The sequence below is a fragment of the Corticium candelabrum genome, chromosome 1, assembly GCF_963422355.1.
Source record: "Corticium candelabrum chromosome 1, ooCorCand1.1, whole genome shotgun sequence".
NCBI lineage: Eukaryota > Metazoa > Porifera > Homoscleromorpha > Homosclerophorida > Plakinidae > Corticium > Corticium candelabrum.
The window spans coordinates 9868701-9886363 of NC_085085.1; the positions used below are offsets into that span (position 1 = coordinate 9868701).

At 39.4% G+C, this 17663-nt stretch overlaps 3 protein-coding genes across 3 annotated transcripts; 2 read left to right on the forward strand and 1 right to left on the reverse strand.

The window, feature by feature from the left end:
* Window positions 1–920: 920 nt before the first annotated feature.
* On the forward strand, window positions 921–4566 carry LOC134184274 (uncharacterized). Its single transcript, XM_062651923.1, has 15 exons — window positions 921–1070; window positions 1142–1200; window positions 1849–1917; window positions 1982–2032; window positions 2098–2164; window positions 2225–2273; window positions 2333–2350; window positions 2418–2478; window positions 2535–2580; window positions 3436–3585; window positions 3640–3708; window positions 3767–3870; window positions 3950–3999; window positions 4113–4256; window positions 4323–4566. Exons 1-15 carry the CDS (start codon window positions 958–960, stop codon window positions 4401–4403), a joined length of 1131 nt encoding a protein of 376 aa, XP_062507907.1. The 5' UTR covers window positions 921–957; the 3' UTR covers window positions 4404–4566.
* Window positions 4567–5064: 498 nt separating this feature from the next.
* LOC134194514 (uncharacterized) lies at window positions 5065–14428 on the reverse strand. Its single transcript, XM_062663455.1, has 8 exons — window positions 14391–14428; window positions 13993–14247; window positions 7394–8966; window positions 6745–6818; window positions 6551–6674; window positions 6432–6484; window positions 5366–5463; window positions 5065–5306 (listed from the first exon to the last, which is right to left on the reverse strand). The coding sequence occupies exons 1-8, from the start codon at window positions 14409–14411 to the stop codon at window positions 5255–5257; spliced, it is 2250 nt and encodes a 749-aa protein (XP_062519439.1). The 5' UTR covers window positions 14412–14428; the 3' UTR covers window positions 5065–5254.
* Window positions 14429–14462: 34 nt separating this feature from the next.
* LOC134197705 (spermatogenesis-associated protein 24-like) lies at window positions 14463–17360 on the forward strand. The gene is made up of 5 exons (XM_062667090.1): window positions 14463–14561; window positions 14686–14730; window positions 15759–15889; window positions 15949–16019; window positions 16953–17360. The coding sequence occupies exons 1-5, from the start codon at window positions 14463–14465 to the stop codon at window positions 17171–17173; spliced, it is 567 nt and encodes a 188-aa protein (XP_062523074.1). The 3' UTR covers window positions 17174–17360.
* Window positions 17361–17663: the final 303 nt, after the last annotated feature.

A 17663-nucleotide genomic window follows, 5' to 3' on the forward strand; every position in this document is an offset into this window, starting at 1 on the left:
CTAGAACATGCAGTATGAATTAAAGCAATATTCAACGAATTGCCCAACAATCGGTAATTAGGCTGCGATTATTACAACTTGTACTAGCCTAGCGTCGCTAGATTTTGTGATCTCTTCACCTACAGCAACGTCTGAAACTCTAGGCTGTACGTTCTCTAGAGTCATTGTTATTCGCTGCCTAAAGACGTTGAAGCCATTCTACCGTGTACAAGTAAAATAGTAAAAAAAGCTGTCAACAAATCTCATCGGTGATGCGTTTGGACGTCACATGCGTAGGACAGACAATTAAAGCAGCCTGCACAGTGCACACTAACCATTTTCAGGCCCGGATCCAGATGGGGGTTCAGGGAGTTAAAAAACCCTCTTTTCCAATAGGCGTGGTTCAATAATTTCATATAATTTCATTAGAAAGAGAAAATTAGTAATGCTATTAATAACTACTACAAGGTCAACCCCCTCTTTCAAAAATTCCTGGATCCGGGCCTGCATTTTCCTTTAGCAACAGTGGTGGGAATTGATAGTGAACGATCAGAAGCAACCATCTGGTAGACAAAATTCTCATCTTATGATGGTAACAGCTTAATTAATAAACTTGAATGGCAACAACAGTTACACAGGTGCGGTCTGCTGCAGTAGTCAATGACCATATTAAATTTAAGTCCTGAATCAAATTGTGAGTTTCTTGCCCAAGGAAATTATGCCCTAGCTCGCCATCACGATGATCTGAAGAACTGGTAGATTGAAGAAGTTGTATGTACATGTACAATTTTTATTCAAAATTTGAGAAATAAAATGCAGCGTTTATTCGAGGGTGGCGTTTAATCGAAGAAATACGGTATCTAACTAACTAGGTAAGATTAACTTAATTAATTAACTACGCATGTAGTCTCAAACCTTCTATCACACGCATGCGTAATGAACATTCATAGCTACTCAACTCAACTTGGCTCGTTTACTATGTGGAAGTTCGTCCTTTTGTTGGCTTTATCAGCGCCTGTTTTGGCGATAAACAACGGTCTGGGTCGTACGCCTCAAATGGGTTGGAATTCATGGAATCACTTTCATTGCGGGTGAGGGAATCGGTTTTTGTGGTCTATTGGAACATGCCGCTTCTACAGGTGTTACGACCTATCATTTATAGGATCAACGAGGAACTGATCATGCAAACCATTGACGCTGTTAATTCCTCTGGACTACGAGGTCAGCAAAATGTGTGGTTTGATTAGTTTTCTAAGGTCAGGTCACTAGACCAAAATCACTTGTTTGACATGGATTGTATGCTAAGAATCCGACAGCGCGTTGTAAAAAGTTTAGTTTTGCTTTAATGTTAACATCAACTTTTAATGTACAGAAATGGACGCACCCATTATACTTCATACCCAACCCATTCCTCAAAGCATACAAAAAACTTGGTATAGTTAAAACAGCAAAAAATATTACAATAAAATTCCAATCCATAAATTTAAAATTTTAAATTTTGACAAACATGCCCACCAGCTAAAACATAGGTGCCTGTGCTCCTGTCGAACTGATTTTATTCTTGTGGCCTAATGTTGACTGATGAGCTACAAAGCATTTCTCTTCTTGATTATGCATGGATGCTTAGACTAGACTAGACCCAGTCTCACTCCGCGAGGATTGGCAAACCGGGAAATGACAAGGGCGGAGTGAGACTGGGTCAAGTCTATGCTTAGACTCGTGACCAGCCTTGCCTCACTTTCGTTATTCCCAGATGTTCAATCCTCGCCACACTGAGGATTGAACATCCGGGAATGACAAAAGTGCGGCGAGCCTGGTCACAAGTCTAGTAGATGGTTGTTCTTCATTGGTTGTGGTGTTTGTGTGTAGATGCCGGTTATAAATATGTGAATTTGGATGACTGTTGGCAGGTGTCTCGGTTTCCTAACAAGACAATAAGTTATAAATTATGTGCTTTTGGAATTCTACATTTTTTACTTTTATCCCGTTTTTCTTTTGACAGTGCCGGATCCAAAAGCTTTTCCGCATGGTCTCACTCCTCTTATCGATCATGGTAAAGGGCATTATCAGTCAGTGCTAACATCTTATTTCATGATCCGTGTGTTGGTACATTATCAGCTCATTCACTGGGCCTTCTGTTTGGTGTCTACAGTGAAGCAGGCTATAAGACATGTGCAGGTCGTCCGTAAGTGCTCAAAAATCCATGCGACATCTGCAGTCACATTGAAAGGGTTGTCTGTACTAGCGGTTCACTCGGTTATGAAGTTGTTGATGCAAACACGTATGCCAGTTGGGTAAGTAATAGTTTTTGATAATATTATAATTTGTTTGTTCACTAAGATCGTGTGTTTAGAAAGTCGACTATTTGAAGGTAAATATTAAACTGTAGCAAAAATGTTGCTTTGTCCTGTTTCACTGTCACACATTTCGTCTCATAGTATGACAACTGTTACACTGACCATACGAAACCTGAAGTTCGTTACCCCGTTATGAGAGATGGTAATGTCACAAATGAAATGAGTTTGAGTATTTGGAATTTATTGCTGTCTGGCTAGCTCTCAACAAAACTGGAAGGCCTATCTTCTACTCCATGTGTGAATGGTAAGGTGCCTTTCTTGACTGACTAATGATCTACTACTGTATACATTTTGGAAATATTGTACATACAAGGACATGCTGGAGGTTGACATACATCAACATTTTATCAAAACGCAGTAGAAACGAAACTGTTGTTAGTCATTTCAAACATGTACAGTAGGATGTCACCGTTTCAGACACGTATGGGCTCATTCACATTTATACAGTTTTGGACTTGTACAGCATACCTTTTTGTATTGAAGCACTTAGAACTAATACATTTTTATCCAAGGGTATACACTGTATGCCTACCTAATGACATGCACTACATCGCCCTGCCCTTTAGCACACAAGGCCAGCCCTTTAGCACACAAGGCCAGACCAGTTATCATTTGCTTTTTGTACCCCTGACAGGTAATTGTGACACTTATCAGATCATTTACATGAATTAACAGACTAAATGTTTAGTACATCCAGTGACGTCACTAGACCTTCAAATTGTGGGAGGCCAACTGCTAGAGTCATAACACTTAGTAAGTTACATAAGACCACATCAATTGTCTAGAAGGCCACACTTATACCGCTAGTAACTTCAGAACCGAGCTGGACCAGATAACTATTCTGCAAGATTGTCATTACTTTACTCTACTCATTCGATAAAGACCTCGTTTTGATGTTGACTTTGGCCACCTAGATCACTTTCTACTATACCTGGCACGGTTCTGAAGTATCTATTCTGAACGTAGTATTACTATATATTAAGGTGGGTGCATGGACCACCAACGGCTTTACTGAACAATGCCACTGAATGTACTGTAGCTATAAATCTCTATTTTGTAAAAATTTGTTTCATGGTCTTATGTAATTTGTCTATATTAGGGGTGTTGATAATCCTGCAACATGGGCAGCTGCAGTAGGGAACAGTTGGCGAACGACAGGAGATATTGGTGATAGTTGGAATAGCATGATCGGGAAGGCTGACCAGAATGACAAGTGGTGGAGCTATGCCAAACCTGGTGGATGGAATGAGTTAGTCTCGATGTTCTACATAGTTACCAGTTCTATTTACCCATTTGTTTCTAGCCCCGACATGCTGGAAGTCGGTAATGGTGGTATGTCGAAAACCGAGTACATAACTCACTTTAGCCTGTGGTATGTGATTTTTGGAGTCACCAGATCTCATACAGCGTGAGAGTTTATGGTTGTGAAGGTGTCTGATGAAGTCACCACTTCTAGTCGGTTGTGATGTTCGAAACATGTCACAGGACACATTAACGATTTTGACTAACAAAGAAGCCATTGCCGTTAATCAAGGTAACAAAGACACCCTAACTCTCTGGTTGACATTAATAGCAATGCCAAGAAACAGACATAACTTGTGTTCATCTTGTAGATCCACTGGGAGTTCAAGGACACAAAGTCAATAGCTCAAACAATTTAGAGGTTTATGTGCCATCCGATATAATAAATAATAGTAATGATAACAATAACAGTGCCAACAGCAATTAACACATCAGACGACATGATCACCACACATTGATTAATGTGAATGTTAGGTGTGGGCTGGTCCACTTTCTAACAAGACTGTAGCCGCCATCCTCCTGAACAGAGGTACCACCAAAGAGAAGATAACTATGGATTTTAAGAGTGTCAATATCACATCATCTAAAGCTGCCATTCGCGATCTTTGGCAACACAAGGTGAAGCACAAAACGTCTTATTGCTTGTTGAAATACCTGTTTCATTTAATTTGCAACTAATTGCAGGATCTTGGCACTTTCACTGACTCCTTCATGACTGATGTAGATCCACATGGTGTTGTTTTTGTGACTGCCAAACCCCAGTAGCCTCTGTATAGATAGGGGTGTCTTGGATGTTGCTTGTTGCATACTACAGTATTGCTTGTCATTGTGATTTCAACCTATTGCAAGCCATGTGACTTCGTTATGTCAAATTGTTTTCATTTTCATGATTCCCTTGTGTTTCAATAAATGTGCTCTTTGAGGATAATCATTTCTGTACCATATACTTGAATATATGTACATTGCATACCGACTGAAAGTCAATCACATGTAAATTTGTGCACTGTTCTATCATACATACACATGTCATGTGTCTGTAGAAATGTTCACGACAAGTGGTGTAGTCGGATTAAATTGATAAATCAGGTAGTTGCACTGTACAAATTATACAGTGGAACACACCTTGCTATGTCACATTCAGAGAGTTTGCCAAAGAATGAGACACTAGAGCAAAACAAGTTTGAAGTCATCAAGTAGGTGTCAAAGTCATGAATGATTGTACTCTCTACAACAACAAGATATAATATCCCATCAAGGTGCATGGCTGTCTACTTAGATTAATTAACCTCCAATTAGCAAACTGACCAAATTCAACAACAGCATCTACTATACGTAGGGCCAATCTGTACACCTCATAATGGCCCAAGGGTCCAGCTAGTTTCCCCCTTCTGGGCGAAAGACAAACCATGTGAACATTAACGAGAAATAAGCAATCATAAGAATCCATTAGTCATTTGATGTCAAATTAATCCAACTGCTTCACAAAAAAAGAATGAATTTATCAAACCCTAAAAGAAGCACATCACCATATGCATAAAGTTTCTACTATAACACAAAGGGATATGCCAAATAAACTAGAAATTGATAAGTTCTCTAAATCAATACTTTAACCTCACTTATGAGTTTAAGCAGTCAGACCGAATGTGACGTTCATAAGCCAACAGGTACCTGCTCAAAGCAATAGGATGTGTGTATACGTGTACAAGACATGGCAGTCACGTGATTACTTTTCATATTGCTTCTTGGCAGAAGATGCAGCACTAGTGATCAGAGTGGTTCCACCCATATGGAGATAGACATCTCGCCACAGCTTTGATGCAGTTACCTGCAGACCACATTAACTATGTCAGACACATCGCAAAGAGTTCGCAAAAAAATTGACTTTAGAAGTCTACAGCTGAACAGTACATCAAACACAAACATCTAAAACTAAACTAATAATAGGCATTTCCAACAGTTATTGGTTGCCAAAGTCTAACCATAATTATATCCTGACCTCCAAATTGGTACAGCCAGTTGATCTTGATGTGCTACCATAATACAAAGTGACGCTGTACTGCTCTCATTCCTAATTCATAACATTGCCTAGCATTGGTTGAGTCTCTGCTGTGAACTGGAGAAAGATAAAACAGGTGCAGGTTTCCTTTACCCCGTACAGCTGCCCTCTATTATGGCTGATACAATGAGTGTGGAAAGCTTGCACAAAGATTACTCCTAAATTCTCTTTACAGTTAGAGAATGATCATGCAATAACAATAGACTTCACTCATGACGACCTCATACAATTACCTAATACAATCACACAGTTTGTAAATTGTCCTCTGGCAACACACATACTGCTCTATTCGTGTCATTCGTCACATATTCTCTCTTCGTAATCATCTTCACTTATTGTTCCTTTATGGAGGGGCACCATTTCCTAGTTTAGTGAGCATTGGTCAACAGAAAATTTATAGAAACATCCATAAAGACGGTAGCTCTGTACTACACAGTAATGACCATCAATCCTAAACTACCTTACAATGATTCAAGTGAGTAACACTGCGACAGTAATTCCTCCCACCTTGCCATGTACAGTGTCACTACACATGAAGGTAGAACTTAGACACCCACACTGTGTTCATTCATGTAAGTAAATGTAAAGCAATCAAATTTACGGTAAGAGAATCGGCATTTCTCAATCTGCTGTTGTAGTTAGTTGTGTTGCTTGTGTACAGAAACGTTAAAGTAAGTAAGACTTTTGGAAATGCCTATAAAGTCGATAAAAATATTAATATCATCAAATACAGTAACCTCATCATAGCCGCCAAGATGCTGGGTGCAGTTGAAAAATGCAAACAAATTCACTAAACACAGAACCACCAGCAAAACAATTCATCAATAGTCTATGTACAACTCTACTGCTATAAAACCTTGTTGAAATCCCATTCTTGGTGGAGGACCCATTGGAGTCTGTTGATCTGCCATAAACTGCTGCAGCGATTCCATGAATTCCCGTTCTGCTTCTTCTTCACTCCAAACAGATTTCTTTACAGGCTATAACAAAAATCAAACTAATATAAAAACTCAAACTTCTTTTGACGAACATTAGTACAACATAACTAACCCCTAGTTCTTCAGTGATATCAAGAGAATGACGACGTTTTCTCCTACCCGTTTGCTCTCGTACAAAGTTAGGAACTGCCAAACATAAAACACTGCTAATCAGATTACGAGAAATCAAAATATGACAACAGAGTTGACTTAAACATCACAGCTACTATAGATAAATAGAACAATATTGGCAAGAAAACTTCCTTCGTACTACTCCATATTCTTATAATCTTATGCTAACATAGAAATTTGAGATTTCAAAATAATAACCTGTAGCTACAATTTAGAAATAAGGTAGCCCTCCATACCAATGCACAGAGTTACTGCAACTCTCCTCCTACAAAGACAACAATAATCGAACAACTTTCTTGGAATTCACTGCCAACAACAGCCTTTCAAGCAACACAATCAAATGCTTACTAATGCTAACCAAAACCAAAACCAAAACCAAAAAAAAACTTAAAACAAACTAGCATAGTACTATATCATGCATGCATAGTGATTTCCAACCCTACCATATTTTCCTTCTAGACCCGAAATTCATCAAGATACTCATTAACACCCAATTATCTTAACAATGCTCATAACAAACATATCCCAATGCACCTGCTCTCTGCTAAGAAATCTATCAATGCTAATATACATCAATATCAATAATTTACCTGACATTGCCATGGTGACACCCAATTTTAAAAGGTTCGGATTCTTGAACAGTGCTCTACAAAATATTAACCGTGTGTTGTCATCTGTCACCTTCATTCCAGTCATAGACTCAATATCTGGATGACACCAAAGTCTCTCATACTCTGCTAGCCTAAGCTGTAGTGCTTTGTACCGACAATAATGAGAATAGCCGACCAGCACAACTGTAGGAAGAGTCGATGAAATGTTTGAGCAGAGAGCAAACAATTCAGTAATGTCTCGTTTTACTACCATACTAGTTCTTCTCACAACATGTCTTTGAGCCTTTACTTCTGCACTGAAAATCTTCTTCTGTTTTCTTCTTCTTCTTCTACGTTGTGGTCGCTGTCCATTCTCTGCACCTTTTGCCATAATCTCACTATCATCATCATCTTCCAGCTCACTGCCTTGAATGTGACCAAATGAGTTTACATTTTGCTCATCTTCAATTGCCATTTCTGCTTGTTCTCTCGACTGCCTTCTTTTCTTTTGTAATTTGAGCTTTCTAGCCCTTGCCAATATAGGAGCTGCTGGATTAAAGCTCCATCTGCGAGGTGCACCGTGAATCTTACCAGAAATTGAATGCGTCCTTCTAGCTGTATCTTCAGTGCCTGGTTGTACAATAGTCTCCTCCGTACTGATCATAGAAGTTGGTTCCGATCTTTCATCTGTATAAAGCATCTTTGCATGTGTGTGATCATTGCATCCTTGTTCTTCTTTGATAGAAATAGTAGATGTCAACAACATCGTAGTACCTGAATGCCTACGTTCTACACTGGGCAAACTGAGATTAACGGTAGTTACATCATTTAAAGAATTGTCAGTTGCTTTAGACACGACAACGTCTGATACTTCAACAGAACCTAGTTCAGACTTCTGTGGTAGTGAAAGAGACTGACAGTCTAAATTTTGTGCCACAGATGACAGTGGAGATTCTGTAACAGATCTTGTCGTGACTGCTTCCGTCGTTTCCTTGCTCCTCTTGTAGACATGCTTCCTTCCCTGCAGTGGCACTTTCTTTCTTCCTTTCTTGTGCAAAGGTGCTGACGTCTCATTCTCCACCATATGCTTGTTCCTTCTACCATTGGCAGAATTGTAACACCGTTGCTGTGCAATACCTACCACTGGTTTCTTATGACCGTCTTCAAGACTTCCCTTCGTCATTCCTGGTTGACCTTTCGCCACTCTAGGTTTTGGTGTTGAGTTTCTCCCAAGTTCGTTCACTGTTGGTGTCTTTCCCTTTCCCCTCGGCATATCATCAAGTTCACTAACAGCAAACCCCGAGGCAAAAAGAGGTGTTCTCTTTAGACTTGGCCTTCCTATGTCATTAAAACAATAACGTGACTTCCTGTTGTCACTGATTTTTGACTTCTCTTTCATTTCAGTCACAATTGTCAGAGTGTTTCTCATCTTTGCAGGTATTTCTTCCCACTCTCGTTTATATGTAGCCATAGTTCCACTTGGCCACAACGGAGCCATCTGAGCTCTGAGATGCCACTCAACCAGTTCCGAGCATCGTAAAACAACCGTTCTATTCCATAAAAGAACCTCATCCTGAACATAACATAAACATAATCAATCACCAATATATAATACTGATGCTAGATGATAGTGGACTAGCGTGATGAAAACTCGCAAATCATAACTGATTAGCTTTGACAACTATTGTGCTTACTACCGTACTCGCTTGATTATTACCCCACCCCAAATGGTTGGGCAGAGTCAAAGGTCAAGTATGCAGTGGGGTCTCTCTCAAAACTGACACATAAACTATTAATTGGTGGAAGCGATTGATGTTTAACTTTAACAGCATGTTGCTACACTATAGTAGAGCATCAAACAACTGTCACTACCTAAAATATAGAAAAAATAATTTTCTATACAGTATCTGAGTCATCAAAACCTCGACAGGCATGCGCAAGTTGAAAAATGTCAGCATTCCTACAGGTGCAAATCTAGTGAACAGTCACTTGGAAAGCATCAATTGGCACTGAGGTGTGAAAATCTCGAGCCTTGGCCAAAGTAGGGGCTGAAGCCTTACTTGAGCCTTAGGGTAATAATCAAGCGAGTGCAGTAGCAGCTCATCAGGTTGTTTAGTAACAATTGTATTGGTGTCTCTGCTGATGCATACAAATTTTATGTACAATTTAAGTAATATACAAGAGCACGACTACATGCAATTCGAATATACCTGATAACTAGCAAAAGCTACATTAGGTGTTGTTCAAGATCAGTGCAATGCTTGATTTCACTTTAACTTAACACAACAGGCAAAACATTTATTTCACCTAGAATTTATTATCAGAAAATCTCATTTGCATCAAAAAAAGAATACATAAAACTAAAGTTATTCTATGGTCATACAGTACATCTGTAGCTCTTCAGTACAAAGACTTGACCCATTAAATAATACACAGCACAAGAAATCAACCACTGTAGTTCTTTCTAGTAAGAAGTACTCAGTGTAAGACATAAGTCACTTGAAAATCACAAGTTAAGCCTGGTTTACAATATGACGCTGACAACGCTCGCGACAATGCTCGCAAGAAGACGCCGACTAGGTGTCAAACTGCTGACGCTGGAGCTGTACCATTTAGAATATCATTTGATGAGCGTCAGCAACAAACCACTATGCACATGCTCATCATGATCGTCTACCATGAATACAAAAGTCTGTGATTAGGTTTTCATTTCCTGAGTTTTCTCCCTCACCAAGTTGTCACGGAGACGCTTCCACATTTTTTGGCAGCCTGCTGCTGGAAGCCCGGTTTTCGATACATTTTTCCAAGCGTTTTTCTTGCGCCTCGTATCTCTAGTGACTTGATCTGCCTCAACTTGTGGCAAGCAGTTGTACCTACACGTATACGCTTTCGGTAGGCTAGTCTTCCATAGTTTAGTTCCGGCTATTTCACTCCCGGATTTGATCTCTGATTTGTCGACAAAAGGCACGTGCTTCCAATAGACACTAGAGCACTTCCGGTTTGTACGCTAGAGTTGAACTCGATTCAACTCTAGTGTCGGCGATGCTGACAACGCGACGTGTAAGTGGTTACAATATGACGCCTGCCTGAGCGTTGTCACTAGCGTCTTCGTCAGCATCCTTGCTGGCGTCGACAGTGTCATATTGTAATCCTAGCTTAAACTAACCAACAAGAAAATAGCTGGCTCATTGCAATATTTATCAGAATGATACAAAAATGTAAGGTTACAGAAAGTTATGCAAGGCCAACCACAACAATTTACAAACAAATTGTACAAGAACAAGAAGAGAGCAATGTTCCAAGGTTACAAAGATCACAAGCCAAACCAAGTAAAGTCATTCTTCTCATTACAAGCTTTCAATAGCCGTAAGTCGAGTGTTGTTCATGTACTTAATAAATTAAAGCAAGAAGTTCTAGTCTAATACCAGGATTCTCCCTAAAGCGTGGTAGCATGATGCAGCGCCACGCTGAGAAATCCCAGCCACGTGACCAAGCACAATCGCGCGTAAAGAAAAACGAGAAAAGAACTGCATTCTAATTGACTGCGAAAGTCGTTATTAGAAGGCTAGTCACTGAAGAACAAGTTCGTGGTCAACCACTTAACTCTTCCACTTTCGAAGTCAATTTAGGACGTCCAGACGTTTCGTTTACGTGATTAAGGTCTGGAATTTTGAGGCTATGCAGATGTGTGCATTAATGTGTGCGTGCGTAAACAAACATGGAGATGAACTGCGAACGAGGGTTCTCAGTGATGAAACGAGTGAAGACTCCACTGTGCAACCGCCTAAACACCAGAACTCTAGATTCACTGATGAGAATTCGTTTGGAAGGACCTGATATATCAAGTTTTGACTTTGAGCAAGCTGTTGATGATTGGGAAAAGGTTCAAAACCATAGAATTAATGTCTGTTGAAATCTTGCCTTGTTACGTGTAATGGCAGCCGAGCTTAACTACTAAGCAGTTTGAAGCCATCAACAATAATATTAACTAGCAAAAGTCTGGGTATCCGAGAGTCTGTCACAGAAAGGGGCATGTCTTACAACTACCGTCTGTCTCCGATTTTGAAATCCTGGAGAGAACCCTGTAATACCATAATAAAACATCTTCACCCATAACTCGTCTGTCACTGAAAGTTCAGTTCTATCACATGTAGATCAATAAAAACTAAAACATATGCCAGAAACGCACAATTTCAATTTGACACAGAACTGAATTTCAGCACTAATTGCTGCATAGTCAAAAGAAGTTGTAAAAATTTAATTAAAACACCAGTTATGTGGATTGTGGAGACTTGACCTGCTATAAACAGCCATGTGACCTCTTGACGTCACAGGAAATCAAGCAGCAGTGATATCAGCTTCAGCTCCATATAATATCATTATGGTAATCGTCACAAGGATGTACATCACATAAGAGCAAAACAAACTCCCAAGATAGTTTGAAAAAGCAGGAAATATCTGACTTCCAGATAATTTCAACTATGAGCCACCAGAAACAGGACATTGTAAAGTCATGTGACTGAGAGAATAGTACTCAAAAGGTATTGATTCACTTCCGGTCTGAGTAGCTGTGTGTGTGTGTGTGTGTGTGTGTGTGTGTGTGTGTGTGTGTGTGTGTGTGTGTGTCTGTGTGGCTGTCTTCTCAAAATGTGGCGCATTTCCAGTACTGTCAAATAGTCCAGTCATGAAACAGTATTTGCTTTTGGTAGTACGTAGCAAAATCAGATAATAAATAGACAGCCAAGTACACCCTGCCAACATTCACGACAGAGTTACCAGAGCAATGTTATTCATGTTCACAACTACTCAGTCTGGCAGAAATGAACAGTGGAAACTGACATGTCTGCAACAACTAACGAGAAATCAATCATTTTGCTAAAAACAACAATTATAACAGGAACCTAAATTTGCAAAACAAGGAGTGACATCCATGACCATTATGTGAGAAATGGTTACTTTGATGACTACAGATTAGTTTACCTTTGTTTTGCAATTGATCACGTAAAATAACTGTAATTCTTGCAATTTTAGGTGTAGATCATACAAGTAGCTCACTTGGAAGCGTAATGGTGTCTAATTTGAAATACTTCTCACAGAGTCAATCGTTCCCTCAGAGAATTCAGCAGTGAAAATGAGGGTGAAACACAGTTTCACTTACTAATAGAAAGAAGCACAGTCAAACCAGCTATCAGATAAAACACCTCAACTAACACAAGTCCAATATTCCTAATAGTCTTTGATGCTGCTTACGTCAACATTTCTCAACATCTGTTTAGAATAATCCTTAATGATCAACACACTACGGGACATCGCATAAAATCGCACTTATTTCAAAACATAACACTTTTCAATAGGCCTTGACATCTACCTCTCTTGTCTATTCGAAACTTTTCTCGCATAATTTTTATATCTGTCACAATATTTATATCTGTCACAATTGTTATATCTGTCACATAATCTGTGTCTCCACAGTCTTGATTGACACTCCACTGTCGTTGATTTCTATTATGATGATGATGAGCACACAGCACCAGAAGCAGAATTAGAGACAACCATTAGTTTTCCCAAGTAGTTTTTGGTCTTTGGAAATTACTGACAACACAGCTGCACAGAAATAACCTGTTCTTGAGTACCTCCCATGCCATTAGATCTCTATGTGTCATCCTCACGACGCTTGACTTCATGCAGACAAAGGGACATTGGCATGACACATCATGAACACATTTACAAACTCTTCATATTCATTCCTTGGAGAGTTGTACACAGGTTTCCATACGAAGCAAGCTTTCTAAAGAGGTACAGCTAACAAGACATGATCAACACACCCTGTCAGGCTGCACTGTTACCATAGAAACATTGAGCACTTAATTAACACCATTGCTTCGTCTGGCATGTTGCAAAAGCTCTGTTCTCTAAGAAAAGGTTCAGCATTTTGCTAAAGCTGCATCTGTAGCTGTGATTTTCTGAGAAGTTGAGAACGATTGTAGACTCGTATTCAAACAAATACACCACAAAGCAAACATTACGCGATTGTGTACCTTTTTGATTCAAAAGTCGTTCAGACCACCTACATCCCTTTAGAAATGTGTTATTTTTGAAAATACATGTGAACTTATGAGATGCTCCCATAACTAAATTTCTAATACTGTTGCAGCCACTCCTGTCCCAGGGATGTTGTCAGCCAAACAGTCTAGCATCCAGTGGTTGCTGTGTGCTGCTTCTTGTACACAGTTGACACGTACTGACAACTTTTCTAGTCCCATGAAAGGTGCAATCATTATCGATATCTTGCAAGTTAATCATCTCGAAGTAAACATCAGATCAAGATGTGATAAATGGCCAACTATGACAACAAATACTCCAACAATCAGTTGGTAACGGATAGCTTCCCTCGGTGTACTTATCTAAACTTATAGTAACTTGTGACTACAGCATAGCGTCAGGCGGAAAAAAATTTATATCAACTACGAAATTGAGCGGGTAGAGCACGACACATGTACAAAGCAATTTGACTGACGTAAACCTGGCGCCCAGTTTCTAACGTAAAGTCGCGACAACAAAGACATAACCAAAACACACAACGGTGTTGCACGACCGACCTGCCCGTGTTCCGGGTGTCGACCTTTCGGTGTGTCTTCGGGCCGAAAGAACAGTCGACCTCCAGCAAACATTCTAGCATTGGACAGCTTCTGCCACAGTGTGTGTATTTGTAATAAGCAGACGGCGGCGTCGCGCGATGATTTTATCCAACACAGGTCGCCGAGAGAATAGCTTCTCTCCTCACTGCCGTGCGTACACTTGAACGAACGGTAGAATCGTACAATAGAATCACCGCCCAACGGAGGGCCATACCACTGCGAAACAGAAAACGAGACCGTCACATATCGACACAATGAGAAAGAGACACAAGAAATCAAAAAATATACCAAGTATTAAAAATCGACAACACAGAAACAAATTATTATCGATCAATAAAGGGAGAAGGTAGACTTCTTACTTCAAAGTCGAGCTGACTCATGGGAGCTCTTGTGCCAAATAAAAAGCGCATGCGCAATTGTAGATTAGCATCATGGAGTCAAGTGATGGTAATCGATTTGCTTCGTACGCTCTGGTAACAGAACAACTGAAAGACTTAATCTCTCTGAACGAAGATTTGCCTACATGTACGGTGAGAAATGTTTCGTTTCGTTAGAGAACCTTTCAAGTTTGCAACAACAGTCACGTGCATGTAGACCGTCAAGATTCTTATTTCTACTGCAGCACAGAGTACATAATATTTGCACTTTGGACAGGAACCGTTGAAACGAAGGATAGAAGAACTTGAATATCAACTTATGGTATGACTAAAATAGGCAATCAATAGGCAAGAAACATGTCTGACACATTATGTGTGTATAAGTGGTACTGTACATACGCTTGCATGAACAGTAACAGAGGTATGATTACGCTTGCTTGTAAAGTGCAATCTCATGAGCTGTGTTAATTAATTAAATTGCTGACACCACACTATATGTACAGTGTATTACAGTATGTAGGCTGAGAGGTGACAGCTTTGATTAGTCGCTCTTTTGCTCTTTTAAAGCTGCAAGCATTCCTGCTTAGTTGTTTGTAGTTGTGTGTGTGTGTGTGTGTGTGTGTGTGTGTGTGTGTGTGTGTGTGTGTGTGTGTGTGTGTTGATTTAACTGTAGAGGTGCAATGCTTTTACTGTGTTAGTTACCTGTAACATCTGTACTAGTGAAGAAGCACTAAAGTGCTAAACCCTTGCTGCTAGCTTAGATTAGGGAACAGTTGCTGGACACCTACTGGCACCAGCTAGTTAACATGAAGAGCTGATAAGGGGCTGGGCTGGACATATTGACTGGCAGGTGGGATTCTGGACTCTTGGCACGCTAGTTAACACCAGTAATAACAACAACGAGGGCATGCCCTAGCTAGTCTACATTCCAATTGCTGGTCATATAAGGAACAGTTTACTATGGCGATACTGTAAGTCTAGCACACACATGCTAGGGTTACTGTATTCATTTCGTAGTTTAAAGTGTTTTGGGATCACATCTATTGTCAAAACCAATATACAGCTATATTTAATTAAGAATAGATAATAGCAGGATTTAATGGATATTGTAAGTGTTATGTATGCTTGATTTTAGTGGTACCGCATTAATTAATTCAGTAAGTTTTGGCTATCTATTACTCAGTGTTACTGTTTGTTGACTTGTGCTGGAAAGTAGGTTATACCATTGTAAAACACTAGGAATCACTGTATGATGTTGACTCTTTCTATAAGTAGGTGCTAATAGACATATGTATACCTGAGAGCAACGATTGTCATGTTAACATGTTTTAACTCTTTTCTTGTGTGTAGGAAGAACAGTCATCACATGGTGAAACAAGACGTCAGCTTGATGACCAGACACATAAACTGAACTTTGCTCTCGGGGAAATTGACATTTTAACAAGACGGCTAGAAGCAACTCACACAACATTTAAGAGCAGGCATGTGTACTGACATTGCAAGCAAAGACAATATGTGGATGATTGTTACAATGATTCAGGTTTAGTGAAGCAGAGGTAAGAGTAGCGAGTCAATTATTGGAGAAAAAGCAACTAACAGAAGAATGTGAAGGTAGGTGTCTTGTGTGTGTGTGTGTGTGTGTGTGTGTGTGTGTGTGTGTGTGTGTGTGTGTGTGTGTGTGTGCATGCATGTGTGCAAGTGTTTGCTGCATTGCTTCTTATGTATGTATGCAAATTATAGGCATTATCATTTAATTTTTGTGAATTTGTTAGTGTTTGGATTTAGTGCAACAGAAATATAGAATAGTGGTTGGTGTGTTTGTGCTTTGTTTGCTGACTGAACCTGCTTGACCAGCATCTTGTTATGTCTATTGCTTCTGATGTGTTATAACTGATTCTGTACAACCACACTCTATGTTTCTTGCCAACACAATTAATTAAAGACGCTAGGTATTTATATGGTTTATGCAGAAAGTGCATGTTGTTGTGTTAAGTTACGAAGCTACACATATTATCCACTGATCTGCACGTGCTCATGTCATGGATCATGCGACCATTTACGGTTTGGTTTATTCCAGCAAGCCAGTAATATTTTGTATTAGTAACAACACAACTTGTTTGTAACTAAGCCAAATTAGACATAAACTGAACAGTTGACAGGTTGAATTGAAAAATAGAACTATACACATGGTCCTCCTCATTTTGGTATTATTTAATTGTTCTGTGTTCAATTTCTTTTTAAGTTGACATACTGTAAATCAACAAATTTTTGTAAGCATCTAATTTTCATAAATTTCGTAAGCGATCACAGATTTACTACACATGCCTAGGCGCTTAGCAGATACTTATGTGTGGTGATGTGGTTGTGACTTTCCGTGTTGATGGTCTGCACAGAAAAGTGGCTATGTTCATCAACACTTATGAAAGTTTTTCGCGTACGAAATTTTGTTGATTTACAGTACTTGCTTTGTATATGGTTGCTACTCTAGCTTTATATTTATTTCAACAATACAATTGCTGCAACTACTGTAGTGTTCTGATTTAGAACTGCAAGGAAAATGCAGACAGCAAGAGATTGTGCTGTCTAAGAAGGACGATGAGATACAAGAATTAAAGCAGAGATTGATGAGACAGAAACAGTCACACAAACGACATACTGAGGAACTGCAAGTGCAAATGCAACAAGAGGCATACATGGGTCAGTTGATGGACAAGGATCATCCATCAAGCAAATCAGCAAGGAATAGGCACAATGAGGCAAGGTGACTGTATGTAAGCAACTATATACTGTTCTATATGAGCTAAGCAAGTTGCTTGGTTACTACATTGTGATAGTAGGTATATAGTCAGGAATATGGTGAACACAATGAGACATCAGTACAGAAATGTTATATATAATGTGATGCGGTATTGTCTTGTCTTTGAGGTAGCCTATTAGAGTTCATTAATAAAGTCTGTGATTACCACAGGTCCATTGAATGTGGTTGTTTGTTAACCATATTATTGTGTAATCAAAACATTAATGTGTCCATATTGTAGACTGTTTGCACACTTGCAACACCGCTGGTACTGTACATTTCTCACAGTGGGGGCTCACATACTGCCAGTGCAACTGTCTTTATAAATTTACTTTTCTTTATTGATGGAGACAAGGACAATATTCGTGTCTTCATTTTTTCACACCACAGCAACTCAAGCTCAAGCCTTATACTACCAGTACTGTATGTTCTCTAAAAGCAAGGCAATCGTACTTAGC